Source organism: Lichenostomus cassidix, chromosome 3, assembly GCF_008360975.1.
Source record: "Lichenostomus cassidix isolate B80296 chromosome 3, HeHo_3.0, whole genome shotgun sequence".
NCBI classification, from domain to species: Eukaryota; Metazoa; Chordata; class Aves; order Passeriformes; family Meliphagidae; genus Lichenostomus; species Lichenostomus cassidix.
In genome coordinates this window covers 4,766,555-4,780,279 of record NC_139483.1, presented here as the reverse complement: position 1 = coordinate 4,780,279, position 13,725 = coordinate 4,766,555, and the positions used below count along the sequence as shown (strand labels likewise).

Below are 13,725 nucleotides of genomic sequence, written 5' to 3'. Positions count from 1 at the left end.
AAGGCTTGAAGGAGAGCTGCAGGAATTTCTGCCTCCTGGCAAATGCACTTTGGATTTGGGGAGCACTTGTCTCATCCAGTGCACTCTGCCTGGCCCCAGAACTCCCAGATAATGGATGGGATGAAAGGCTGGGGGTGGCACTTCTGCCTCATGGCCCAGAGATGACCAAATGACCCTATTAACTCAGGCAATGGGCTACAGCAGGAGTAGGACACTGTCCCAGTGAGATATCCCAGCTCTGGTAGGTGACACAGGTGATGCCCCAGGAACTTGGCTTCTGTGCCAAGCTCTTGTGCAACACAGAGCAAAGATCAAATCCATGTCTTGTCTGAGCATTCCTAGGCTGAGGGAAGTGTTCTTTGGTATTTCTGGAGGCTCCAGTTTACAGATACTCCAGTAGGAGCTAGCTTTTGGCTCCATAGAGTGGAGGCTTTGAAAGATGTAGTTTAAATGACACTTGACAAAACTGTGCATGGCCTGGGCTTAAATCCACGTGTGACTTAGTGGCAATGTCCCCATCACCCTGCAGGGAGCATCCAGGTGCTCCAGCACTAAAGAGGAAGTGGATTAATCCCTCCCTCCGGGAATGGGCAGCACACAGAGCCTGCGGTCACAAGGTGTTCAGGGGTCAGCACAGAGGGAGCCATCCCTCTGAGCATGGCCCAGATCCCCACCCTGTGTTGGGTCAGGCACATTCCTGGGAGTAACCCAGCCTTCTCCTGTGTGTGGGGGGGAAACAGGCAAACAGTCTGAAAACAGAGCAACCTGCTGGTCACTGGTTGGGCAGGAGAGGATCCTTCCCTAAGCTGGCTGCCCTTGCTCAGCAGCATTCTTAAAGATCGCTGCTCTTTCCCTTCCCTGCTCCCAGTCTGCTAGGGGATTGGGACAAAGAGCCTTTTGTTCACCTTGATTAAAACAACACTGGAAATTAACTGGAAGCTGCACAAGAGGAGAAAAGTGCTACCTCAGCTTCGGCAAAATATGACACCTGACATGGCTATGACAGGTATTAACAGGCAACAGGAGCCTTGTCTAATGCTGCAAAGCTAAAAATTTAAAATACAATTTCCAGTAGTTAAACTGATAAAATAATTTTTGTCTGCCTCAGAATGGTAAATGTGCTAAAATACCCATTACAATCCAGATCCTACACAAGCTCTTTGGTAAGAATATAATTTTATTGTTACCACGTCCTTAGAGAGCCTGGATTGTTCATTCTCCAGGATTGTTTTCCCTCACTTCTCCTAAGAAATCATAGGCCACCTCTGAGATGTCAAAGGCTCTGTGGGTGTTTTCTGATGACAGCAGGTACTGCAGCGCGCCGTTGTTCTCCCGGCTCCTTTTCAGGAAATCATGGATCACCTTCCAGCGGGACAGTTCCACCTCTTCCTCAGCCCATTTGTATCTGGGGAGGAACGTGGAGTGGAGCAGAGGGAACACGGAGTCGTGGTACACCAGGACAAACGCAGACTTCAGGAATTCTTGATCTCTCTGCAGAGAAGTGTTTGAAAATACTTCAGTGTGAGCACGTGGTGTTGCCAAGCATTTCTCCAAAGTACTGTACACAGGAGAAAAAACCCAAACAACTCACTCCCAGTTCCCAGGGATACAATGGGAAGAGATTTGACCTTCCTAAACACACATCCATTATCTTGGATAAGCCTCAAGCATATCGACAAGCCTGCTCCCTGAACTCTGCCAGCCTTCCCACAAACCACAGGCACTGAGAGCCCTTTGCCTGTGAGGTATTTATATTTCTTATTAAAACCAGTGCCATATTCTCCCTGCCCTGGAAGCCCAAACTCCACTCATTTCCCTGCTGTCCTAGGCAGAGAGTGGCTCCAATCCCTCTCCTTGGAGCAGGAGGTGAGGCTGCCCCTGGGCGCTGTTGTCACACCTTGTGCATGGTGTGAGTTGTGTGCTCCCCTGGAAAGACCAGTTTGGAAAACCCAGAGACTAAGCATCAGCCTGGTGAATTCTCAAACACACGGGGAAGATCCAAGTCCGGAGTGTCCCAGCCCCGGGAGTGCTGTGCCTGGCAGGGACATTTCGCAGCTCGTCCTCACGGAACCACGCGAGGGCTGAGCATTCAGCTGGCAGCAATCCTCCCGTGGGAGTGGCACATGCCAGTCAGGTAGAACTGGATGGTTCTGGGATCCCGGGGAGTTGCCAATTCTGTGAGCAGATCTGTTTCCTTTTGGATGAATAGCCCTGAAAAAGCTGCTCTGACTCAGTGGGTGTTTGCTCTGCGTGAACAGGGAGCCATCCTCATTCAGGAATGAAACATCCCACTGCTGCTCCCAGGAAACCCAGGATTGAGAGCCAAAGGCTTTCTCATTCATGGAGAGAATTCCCTGCTCTCTGTCCAGGGAACAGGAGGTAGGACAAGGTGTGGGTGAGCTTGGTGACAGCCAGGTCAGTTCTCCAGCTGTCTACATGCCAAAATGTGGGATTAGAACTGTCTGGGGTAGGGAGATTTGAGGAATTTGGGGACCTTTTCCCAGACAGATTGTGGGAGGACTGGAGCTCAGAGTTTGGAGGAGGGAAGATGGTTTTGTGGATATACACAGCCACTTTTGTATCCATGGAAAGCTTTTACCAGCCAAGTACTGGAAGCACATCATGACAGGGAGCCACACTCTGGGTACCAACCTATAACAAGTTCCCCAGTAACAACACTGAAATAAAAAGTTACAAACTGATTTAATTTTCCTCCTGCTCCTGGTTTACTGTTATAAGTCTGCAAGAGAAATGTTAAGAACAGTATTTACATATCTCTATTTTGTAAATAAATGTACAGTGAGAGGGAATGCCAAGCAGCAATAACACTGACAGGGAATTACACTGAATATATGGAAAGTAAAACCTGTAGTTTGTTACCTTCTCAGTTCTCTTCAGCATTCTTTCTTTGTCTGCCCAAGCACTCTAAAATGAAATGCAAAATCAAACCAAGGCTGGTTTATCTTTTCCCAGGACAAAAAAAAAGAAAGCTCAAATTTTGCTTGGAAATTCTGACAAGGTAACATACCCGAAGTGCATCCATCAGGTCTGGCTGATCCAGGAGTTGAGGGAAAGTTGCTAAAACAGGATTACAGATTAAGTCTGAAACAGAAAACAAACACATTGAAGGCTAAGGAAGAATCAGGATGGTTTTCAAAGTATTGGCACATCCAGATATTCAGCACATCCCCTCCCACCAGGTTATTCCAAAGGAAAAATGAGCTGTAACAGTTCTCCATAGCAGGGAAGGTAGCAGAGCTCCCTAAAAACTGTATTCTTTGCAGCCAACTTTTAATGGCTGTGATATAGCTAAACCAAGAGAGGAGACACACAAAATCCAGTGCTGGTTTATTTGGAATGCCAGCAAGCAGGAGCCCTTCCCAATTTACCTGCCAGAGGTGTTTTCCTTCATTTCTGCACCTGTCTTTTCTATACACAGCTGCCATTGTGCTGCCTGGTTTGGATGTTATGGATAAACACACTTGGGTTCTACCTCAGCCTGGTGTATCTGGTGTGGCATTTCAGGAGAACCAGGGACCAAGGGCAGTGAATTTATCCAGTGGGGCACATATCCCACTGATTTTTGGGTCATCTCCATGGGAAGTCACTCTGCTCCTGTCATTATTTTAATTAATGAGACTGTGGACAAGATTCCAAGTGACAGAGAGCAGGATTTTGGCTGAAGTGTCTTCTTTCTCTTGTAATTTCAAGATTTTTCTTCACCTTGAAGCTGATGGAAAGTTTAGTGAATACAAAGTTTAGTGAATACAAAGCATTTACTAATGCCAAAACATTTCAGGGAAGTGAGCCAGGACTGATGACTTCTGAGAAACAGAAAAGGCAATTTCAGTTATCTATTCCTAAAGTGATGGCGGATTTTGAAATAATATAAACTTTCTTTAGTTGCACAGCTACCAGAACAACTTCTTCTGATAAAGCCTTTCCATCATTTCAAATGAAGTCTGAATCCAAAGGGATGCAAGTTTAACTCCAGGAGAGGTAGTCTGCCTGATCTACTGTCCTAAGTTATGCAAATCAAATCAGGTAAGTGTGGCAGTTCTCACCTATATAAATGCACACACAGTACAGTTAAGAAATGCAATTTTTCTGTATTTAAAATTGGGTTTAAAATTAAGAAGGCTGTAAACTATCATCAGTTCTGTTGAATAAGACACAGAGTTGCAAAATCAGGGCAAGACACTGAGTTCTAAAACCAGACCTATTAGTCAGTAAGTAAATAGTAATTAAAAAATAAAAATAAAGAGGATGAGTTAGTCTGAGTGACAAAAACATTTCTTACCAAAGGGAGACTCTGCAGAGAGCCATTCCCTGTCTGAACCTGACCTTTCTGCAGTGCTCACCTGTGCTTTGCATGCTCACCCTGTCCTTCAGGAGGGCATCTCCAAGGATTTGCCGGTAAAACACCAGGAGATGGATGTGGCACATGCTCCCAACTAATGTTTCGGGTAGAAAACTGTTGGGAAAATAAAGAACAGCAGCTGAGATGTTTATCACAAACACTGCAGATTTCTCTAGGCGATCTGGAATACTTTTTCATTTCATGGAAGCACAAGGACTCACTTCAGGATGTCTTTTGAGTGCAAACTTGGTGACTTCAGTTTCACCTGCAGCACGGGCTGTTTCCTGAGGCTCATGAACTGCTGGAAAACCCCAGAGCCTGCTGCAGGAATAAACACCCCAGATTAAAACAGCCAGTTTGATACAACATAAAGAATTATATTACAAAAATGGGCATTTCAATGGCTTGAGAACTCTTTTGAGTTCAGTTAGCCTGGCACCACCCAGCACCCCCAACCAAGGCAAGTGCAGGTTAAGAAATAATGAAATACTTGCAAAGAGAGAACACACAAACCCCAAGTCAGGCTGTGGGGACTGTTGTAAAAGAGGTGCAGCATTAATCACATTGTTTTATTTATATTATATTGAAAAGAAACCACACCTCTTCTTGATATTGATGGGTCAACCTCAATGCCTCTCTCATAGGGAGTTCCACCACTCAGGACCAGCTCGTACATCCTGTCAAAAAAGAAAAATTTGAAAGCTGTATTACACTGGCAATGTGACTATTTTTGGAATTTAATTATACTGGGAGGTTCATTATTTTAAAAGCCATTAACAACACTGTTCCTTTTCCACAGCTCCAGTATTTTTCTTGTATGAAATTTAACAATTGTTTCACTAAAATGGTTTTGAGGAGTCATCACTTCAACAGTTTAGATCTTCCGTATCGAAAATTTGTTAAAGAATAATGTAACCCCAGTTCTGTCAAGGGTAAAGCACTCCTGAAGCAAGCATGAAATTTAATCTGTAGATACCATGCTTACTTAATAAAATAGTAAAAATGTGTTAGAAGTGAGATTTAGAAAAGATTTAGAGACACTCAGAACAATACAGGTGTCCTGTGTGTATTTTTTTTTTTGCCCTATAATCCAGATAAACTCAGAATACAAATACACACTGTGTTTGGTAAAACCCAAGTCTTGCAAGTCTGAGCTACAATGAATCTTTTCTGATAATGAACAGAAAGTTTTCCTACATTTAACAAAATAAAAATATGTACACTTTATTATTCTTTCAGATCACTGGACCCACTAATCATAAACCAGCTTCAAAATACAATTCACACTCCAAGTGCACTGAGAGATTCATTCACAACACCTCCTACGTGATTCCAGTTCTTGGGAACCAGTCTCCAAATTTTCACATGGGAGAAGGATAATGCAGCAAAGAAGAGCCAGAATCACTAAGGATTGGTCTGGATACCCCAGCAGTGTGTAAGTATGAAAGGTGAGCTTTATTCCTAGTCTGAAATAGATGTGTGTAAATACAGAGAGAGCAGAAAACCACAACAAACTCACTTGGAAGGAACAGGAATTCCATTAGAAGTGAAAAGCTTCAGGAAGGCCCAGCCACAGCTCAGCTCTCCTCTTTCTCCTGTTGACTAGAAAAAAAGAGAAATGTAAATTATTTGAGCAGCTGACCCAGAATGAGTGACTGAACCACAATCAATTAAAACAACCATATAAAAACTGTTGTGGTTACTGCCCTTTTCCTTTTTCACCCCTGTGTTCTTAAAATCACAATCTGCCTTCTCTTAGGGTAGTTCTTCTGGGCTTTACCATCTATTGTCTTACTAACTGTTGTGCTTTCCAGCAGCATATCCCAGATGGACAGGCTCTATCTGTGTAAACTGGAGCTGGAAACCACTGTCCATACTGTTGGAACAGTTAAAACTTTAGTTTGCAAACTGTACAGGACATTAGTCTGAAATAAATCACAGAGATGGAGAACTGATGGAGTGAAGAGAGGATTGGTCCATTGTGATCCCATGACATGGGATTTTTGGTACAAGTTATTTCAATGTTGAGTCCATGAGTCATGTCAATGAGTCAGAGGGACTTAATCTCTATTTTGGGATATGGTCCAATCAGAGAATCCCAAGGTGTTTTGGGTTGGAAGGGATTTTAAGGATCATCTCGTTCCACCCCCTGCCATGGGCAGGGACACCTTTCACTGTCCCAGGTTGCTCCAAGCCCTGTCCAACCTGGCCTTGGACACTGCCAGGGATCCAGGGACAGCCACAGCTTCTCTGAGCAACCTGTGCCAGGGCCTGGCCACCCTCACAGGGAAGAATTCCTTCCCAATATCCCAGCTATCCCTGCCCTCTGGCAGTGGGAAGCCATTACCCCTTGTCCTGGCACTACATGACTTTGTGAAAAGTGTCTCCATTTTCCCTGTAGCTCCTTCCAGGTAATCCTGTTCTCTAATCCTGTTCTCTGATTAGGGATATTCTCTAGTCCTATTCTCTAACTGGGGACAGCTGGTTCCCTTTATAAACCTGCACTTGGAGTGATTCCCACTGCACCTTCCCACACTCACATTGCACTTGTAGGTGATGCCAAGCTCAAACAATATCCCAACGTCTGAAGACAGGGAGCTGGACCTGACAAAACAGTCACCATCAAGGAGGCTGGGTAAGATGCCCATCACCTGATACAGACAGAGGGAGGGAAAAAAGAAGTCATTAATGTACCTAAAAGAAAAAAAATATTGATTTTTTAAAGGCTGTCAAACACATCCCTCACTCACACAAGGTCTCAGACCAAATCCCACTGCGTATAAAAATGAGAATAGAAAAAATTCCAGTCAAAACCTTGCTCCCTTTATTGTCTTTCCATGGAGCACAGCTGCACCACCAAGGAATACTTTAGTGACACTAAAGCAAGAAGCTGTGAACAGACAGTGGCTGTGTCACCTACCCTTGGAGAAAAGGTCCAAGTTTGAGGGTTTTTAGGCAGCCACGTAGCTCTCACTGTGTGGATGTTACTCAGCACCTAAAGTGGGGAAAAAAGCTTAGGCAACTTTTTCTGGAAAGCACTGCTGCTTTCAGAAAACATGATGTTATCCCAGATTGATCCAACACTGCACACAACAAAGACAACTGGAAGAAAACTGCTGGATAATCAGGGTTATGTTTTTACAAGAAGCTGCTCTGCACACACACAGGAACAGAGGATCAAGGACACGTGGAGGAATCTGACCCTGACCCAGCTGCTCCCAGGCCCATCCCAGGAGAGACATCAGCCCGGGAAACACTCATCTCCAGGAACAAAAAGGGGCAAGAGGCACAATGGCAGGTGGGGGACCCGAAATTAGGGACTCAGAGCAATGGAGCTCCCGCCCCAGCCCATCCCAGGGCCACCCAGCACAGCCCTGAGCCCCAGGGGCTGGGTGTGACTGTCACCCTGAGTCAGGAGCATCTCCCCAGTACCTCACACTGCTCAGGGGCATTCTGGGGCTGCACCTGACTTGCCACGGGAGGGAAGCAGAGGGGGAAGAAACCAAAGGCAGAAAAAGGGAGGCATCGAGTGTCTTGTGGAGTACCAAGGGTGGGACACAGGGCTGAGTGTGCTTGCCTGGTCATGCCTGATACCTATCAATGCAGTCTGGCCTGTTTTATTATTAAATTCTGTTTTTCTGGGTGAGTGGGCTCAAACCAGACCAATGTGAGCATAAATTAAGCTGCTTGGGAGGCAGATTGTGTGTGTCTCTCTCTCTGAGTGAGACAACTGGAGGAGCTGCCTACCAGAGGAACCAGAATCCAGGAGCTCCTGGAAGTTGCAGAGCTACAGACACATTCCTTACCCGGCTGCCATCGAAGAGGCAGAGCCGGATGTGCCGGCTGAGGACCTGCACGCCGGTTCCAGGGAAAGGGATCATCTTGCAGCTGCATAAAGTGACAATCAGGGACACTCTGGTGGGTCTAGGATGGATCTGAAATACAGCAGAAGGAGGGTTAAACCTACAGGGCCCCCTGCATGTGGTCTCATTCTGTGTTTATGGACTGAGGTGATTCTCACAGCCACTAACTCTGTGCAGTGGGTGCAGCAGAATTTCTTCTTAAGCCTTTGCTTCTGCCCTAAGGATGTTTTAGTGGGACAGACAGGAGGTCCCAGCAGAGGAAATATTCCAGAAATGGTGTACATTAAGACATAATTATTAGCCAAAAGGAAAGAAGGCAAATTAAGTTTGTGTCCATCAGTTTAAAACTTCACACAAGTCACCCACTGCTTCACCCCAGAGAGGGAAGAAACCCACAAACTTCAGTGACTCTTAAAAGACACACAATATGACAATTTAGGCTGATTTTTGGAGAGTAGGATGTGATAACATCTACTGCCTGAGGAGTCTGGATTGACATAGAAATCTGCCATGTGTTTCCCAGCAGTATTCATTCAACAATGTGAAATCCTGCTAGGAATTCCCATCCAGAGATGCTGACACTTCCCAAACCCAAAGGCAGCAAAGCCCCCTTAGCAGCAACACTCACAGTATTTCTTTCAGAGTTCCACACCAAGTCTTTGAAAGCCAGCTGGGATGGAGTAAGCTCAGGCTGCAAACAGTAACTTGCTCGAAACTCATCGCCTACAGCAAGAGTAAATTTAAAAACTCAACATTTTTAAAATGGTCTTTATTGCCCCAAAATGGACACCACTCAAAATTCAGGTCCAGTTGAATATTTGGCTAAACAAAACTATGGAAGTATCTCCCACGAGTACTGTTCACTATCTGTAAGTGTTCTGCAGTATTTCATTCCTGAAGCTCAATAATTTAATTTAAAAAAAGAGATGAAACAGCTTTAAACAGAAAGACTAACGTGAGATGTCTTAATATGTTTGGTGAAGAGATCCAAAAGACCTTTGAGAAAAAGGGAAGATTAAAACAAAAAAATAAACCATAATTTCCTGCAAAGTCAACAGGCATGGACTTCCAAGGAGGAAAATGTTTAAAATCATGTCAGGATTTCACACTGATAAATTAAAATTTAAGGAAAAAAAAAAAGAAAAAAATAAAAGAAAAGCCTTTTATACCTTATTTCCCAATTATAATCAAGCAATACTGGTTGTGGTCCAACAGGCTGGTGACCAAGGAGAGAAAGCCACCACAGACACCTGAGAATCCTGCACTGCACTGCCAGGAGAAATCCTTACCTTCCTCCAAGAGCTGGAAAAGCATGGATGGGCGGAATCCCGCAGGAACTGCCCCTATGGTGGTCAGTACCTCCACCGTGTCATTCTGGTAAAAACAGAAAGAAAAAAGGGTATTTCTAGTCTCCCATTTAACAGCAAATTCCATCCTAATTTACAACTCTGTTTAGAACCAGAAACCTGGATCTCAGTCACCTCATCTGAAGCATTTCTGTGGCATTTCTTGTGACCAAAAAACCCCCCAAACACAAATGTTCATTCAGAATAATGGTCTGTGATATGAGACAAAGTGCTTGGGAAAAGGCACAGCTTGTGTACAAAATAATGAAGATGATGGCAGGTGAAGCTGCTCTATTAGAGGGGCACCTACCTCTGTGATGGCTCGGACAGCACTCCAGTGGGAATCTGTTCTGGAAGAAAAATGGTAGGATTTATAATAAATTCTCACATGAACAAAAATTTCACCACTAAATATTGGCCTGTTTTCAAAAGCAGCAGCTTCATAACCATATCTGAGACACTCCATTTACCTTTTTTTAATTTCAGTTCCATCTGCTGTTTCATCCACCACTTCTATGTGTTCTTCTGATTCCTCCTGGCTTTCTTCCTCTTCCCTAGGAACCTGGGATTCAGATTTAAAATGGCAAAGTGCTTGATTTCTTGCCAGATCTGTTCTTAAAAATGCCTTCTCCAACCACAGCCCACGTTAATATAAGTTTAGAATGAGTTAACTAAGTTTAGAAGAAGAGATTTTCTCTCAATGATGCAGAAAATTGTCCACATTTACATGGGCTCCCATTTCAGATAAATTATTAAAAACCCAAATTAATTCACAGCAGCTTGGAGTCTTCAGAGTTGACCTTTAGTGACAAAAATTCTGACTTTTATATTCAAGAAACTTCTCTGCCACATCTTTGCAAGGCACAAAAATGCTGCTTTTGATGGATATCTCCATCCCCGTGGATAAAAACACAGGGTAATTTCCAAATAAATTTAATAATTTCCAAATAACTGGCATTATTTCCAAACAAAACACCCCATTGTGACCCGTTTAATGCAGATATATGATCATTAATCTATATAAAAGAGCAGAGGTGAGATTAGGACAGAGGTTGCAGCACACCAACCGCAAGGTAGGTCCTGGGAACAAGGCCTCTCTCCCCCTTGGAATTTTCAGCTACCCACCAGCCATCTGCCTTCTTGTCGTGTATGAGCAGGATTTCACCTTTCTTTGGCATTGGAGAGAGAGACAGAGACAAAAGACAACCAAGTATTTGAATTAAAAAGGACCTAACTCCAATGGAAACACCGTTTTGCCCCAAATCCCATGAGGAACTGGCTGCATCCCAAAAGCATAGGATTTGATTACAGTTACTGCTTCATTCAGAGTGATCTGCAGTAAAACCCATTTACAGAGAGGTGTTTACCACAAATGTGAGATCTCCTTCCTGCTGGGCATCAAAGTTTCCAACAGCAACACATTCTTTAACGTTTGGATCATCCAACAGCTTCTCCTCATCTTCTTCACTGTCTTCCTCCTCACTTTCTTCATCTTCACTCTCTTCCTCTTCTTCATTTCCATCTTCTGCATGAGGACCTTTTTGATGTTCCTCAGCCCTACCCAAAACAAATCAAACTTTGTTTTAGTATCTTTTCCACCAAACTTTTTGAAACTGCTGTCAAGCCTCTGCAAGGACTTCATCCATAACATTTTCATTCCTGTATTTTAGCCTCTGTCCCAAAGAAACTCCTGCAAACAGCCACCTTATATTCCAGCCATTAACCAGCACCCTGAGAAAATCCCAGCAAGTCATAAATTACTTATTTTGTAAGCCCTTCTTTTTTTATTCTTCTGTTATTTTTTAGCTAATAAAGGGGATGAGATAATGATTTCTCACGGTCTCTTCCAACCATCCTTAAAAAAATCAGGTTGCATTTGTATGTTTAAGCTACTCACCCTGGATAATTCTTTGTCACTTTATCCTGATCCAAGACAAGAAGGAGTTTCTGCAGCTGCTGGGAGAGTTTTAGCAACAGCTTTTCTTCCTCTTCCTTCCTCTGGCTGTAATTCCCCACCGGCGCGGGCTCATCAGCCTGACAGAGAAATCAACAAAGGCCCCAAAGAATCAAAGTTCCCCAATAGATCCCTCAAAGAATCAAAGTTCCCCTATAAATTAGGTTTTCCAGACATGCCATACTAGCTTTCTCCTTCCTGGGCTGCTGTCACTCCCTCTTTAGTGACGTTTTTCTTGCCCTTTCACTCTGCCAAGGTGGAATTCTGTGTTAAATTTCAAATCGCATTCTCTACTTCCATAGAATGCATTGGGTTGAAAAATATTTTGTCAAAGATTTTAAGTGTGGAACTTGGAAAAAACAAAACATTAAAATGAGGTTTTAAATTATATAAATGGATATTAAAAAAATATATTGGAGAGATAACAAGCAGGGACTGTGCAGTGCTGGGCATTGCTCTTGTCCTGAGGCATCTCAAATAGAAAGCTGGTGTTCTTTAAATGCTTTCCGTGGTGAATTTTGGAGAAAACCACAAATTAATCTCCATACTTACTTTTCTCAAAGCATGGAGAGCATTTGTATTCTCCTCCACCAATTCCTTCAGCTGTGTACATCTGCATTGAAAGCAAGACAGACAGATGGTATTCTCTTAAAAACCTGACCCAAACCTCACCTGCTGACTGAAAGGTGTAATTTTAGGGGCTCTGTGTCCCTGCAGGTTGAGAATTCCAAGCCCAAAGAGCAGCATTTGTCAGAATCCCAGAATGGCTAGGGCTGGAAGGGACCTCATGCAGTCCAACCCCACTGCCCAGGCAGATCACAGAGGAGGCAACATGAGAATGCATCCAGGTGGGTTTGGGATGTCTCCAGAGAGGGAGACTCCACACCCTCCCTGAGCAGCTATTCCAGTGCTCTGCCACCCTTGTTCTTCCTCGTTTGAGGTGGAACTTCTTGTGTTTTAGTTTATGGCTATTTCTCCTCAGCCTGCTGCTGGGCACCACTGCAAAGAGTCTGGTACCATGCCCTTGGCACCTGCCCTGGAGATATTTATATGGACTGGTGAGATCCCCTCTCAGTCTTCCCTTCTCCAGACTTTCCTCAGCCCCAGAGGGCTGGGAAAGAGCCAGCCTGGAAAACGGGAGTGAAGGGGCAGGGAGAGATCTGTACAAGGGCATAGAGGGAATGAACACTACTGGGGGTACGAGAGGGAAGGGTGAGGGCAGGGTAGGGTGGTGGGAGCAAGGGATGGGGTCGGGATGGGGTCGGGATGGGGTTCGGGACCCCCTCACCTCTGCCAGAGGGCCTCCCGCTGCTCGGGGGCCGCAGCCGCGCTGTCCGCCCGCAGCGCCTCCACCTGCAACAGGGACACGGGCGGGCAGGGCTCGGGGAGCAGACACCCGGTACGGTACGGCTAGCAGCCCTGCTACATCCCCGGTACGGCCCCGGCACAGCCCCGGCAGCTACCCCGGTACATCCCCGGTACGGCCCAGGTACTAGCCCTGCTACAGCCCCGGTACGGCCCCGGTACCTATCCCGGTACATCCCCAGTACAGCCCCGGTACCTGCCCTGCTACATCCCCAGCATGGTCCCGGTACAGCCCCGGCACCTACCCCGGTACATCCCCGGTATCAGCCCTGCTACATCGCCGGTACGGCCCCGGTGCCTGCCCGGTACAGCCCCGGTACCTACCCAGTACAGCCCCGGCACAGCCTCGGTACCTGAGCCGGTATGACCCTGGTACCAGCCCTGGCACGGCCCCGGTACATCCCCGGTACCTGCGTCTGCAGCTCCCGGCTCCGGCGCTGCACCCGCTGCAGAGGACTCCGCGCCCGCCGCTCCGACATGGTCACCGGGCAACGGGACAGGCGCGGCGCCGCCGGATGACGGGCCGGGGCGGGGCCGGCAGCGCTCGGGCGGTCCCGGGGCTCGGCACCCCCCACCCGGCCCCGGCGGCCCCGGGACCGCCTGTCTGGGGACAAATGATTTCGCGACCTCAGTCCCGGAATCACAGAACGGTTGGGGCTGGAAGGGACCTCTGGAGACCATCCGGTGTGATGGTAGGATCGTTAATTTTGGGAAAGAGCTCCAAGATCAAGGCCAAGCCTTAAGGGACTCTGCGCACTGGCTTTTTTTCTCCCTCAGAGCTTTTAGAGCTTCATTAATACCTTTGAAAACCAGCAGCCTGCAGTGAATCCCCCAGCA

The 13,725-nt window shown here is 45.9% G+C and overlaps 1 protein-coding gene and 1 long non-coding RNA gene across 4 annotated transcripts; one reads left to right on the top strand and one right to left on the bottom strand.

The window, feature by feature from the left end:
- Positions 1 to 1,157: 1,157 nt before the first annotated feature.
- NPHP1 (nephrocystin 1) lies at positions 1,158 to 13,508 on the bottom strand. 3 transcript variants are annotated; one of them, XM_085054129.1, is made up of 21 exons: positions 13,299 to 13,508; positions 12,812 to 12,876; positions 12,076 to 12,136; positions 11,467 to 11,603; positions 10,937 to 11,126; positions 10,637 to 10,738; positions 10,040 to 10,131; positions 9,880 to 9,919; positions 9,513 to 9,597; positions 8,852 to 8,946; positions 8,167 to 8,295; positions 7,281 to 7,355; positions 6,901 to 7,011; positions 6,161 to 6,236; positions 5,880 to 5,964; positions 4,961 to 5,037; positions 4,582 to 4,678; positions 4,362 to 4,474; positions 3,029 to 3,102; positions 2,881 to 2,925; positions 1,158 to 1,491 (listed from the first exon to the last, which is right to left on the bottom strand). In XM_085054129.1, exons 1-21 carry the CDS (start codon positions 13,365 to 13,367, stop codon positions 1,213 to 1,215), a joined length of 2,097 nt encoding a protein of 698 aa, XP_084910255.1. In that variant the 5' UTR covers positions 13,368 to 13,508; the 3' UTR covers positions 1,158 to 1,212. The 3 variants fall into 3 exon arrangements, with proteins under 3 accessions (XP_084910255.1, XP_084910254.1, XP_084910256.1); XM_085054128.1 differs by having other exon boundaries at positions 4,582 to 4,681; positions 13,299 to 13,507; XM_085054130.1 differs by lacking the exon at positions 6,161 to 6,236 and having other exon boundaries at positions 4,582 to 4,681; positions 5,880 to 5,962; positions 13,299 to 13,506.
- LOC146438912 (uncharacterized) lies at positions 3,760 to 12,725 on the top strand. The gene is made up of 5 exons (XR_014850547.1): positions 3,760 to 4,044; positions 5,600 to 5,795; positions 9,439 to 9,574; positions 9,680 to 9,933; positions 12,241 to 12,725. It is a non-coding gene; the product is annotated as an uncharacterized LOC146438912 (long non-coding RNA).
- Positions 13,509 to 13,725: the final 217 nt, after the last annotated feature.

Bases quoted from the DNA above. Each gene is read 5' to 3' on its own strand.
- NPHP1 (XM_085054128.1), bottom strand. From the start codon at position 13,367: ATGTCGGAGCGGCGGGCGCGGAGTCCTCTGCAGCGGGTGCAGCGCCGG. The intron at 11,127-11,466 runs GTGAGTAGCTTA...TGTTTTGGGTAG, and splicing joins GTGACAAAGAATTATCCAGG to GGCTGAGGAACATCAAAAAG. The intron at 2,926-3,028 runs GTATGTTACCTT...ATTTCATTTTAG, and splicing joins ACCTGATGGATGCACTTCGG to AGTGCTTGGGCAGACAAAGA.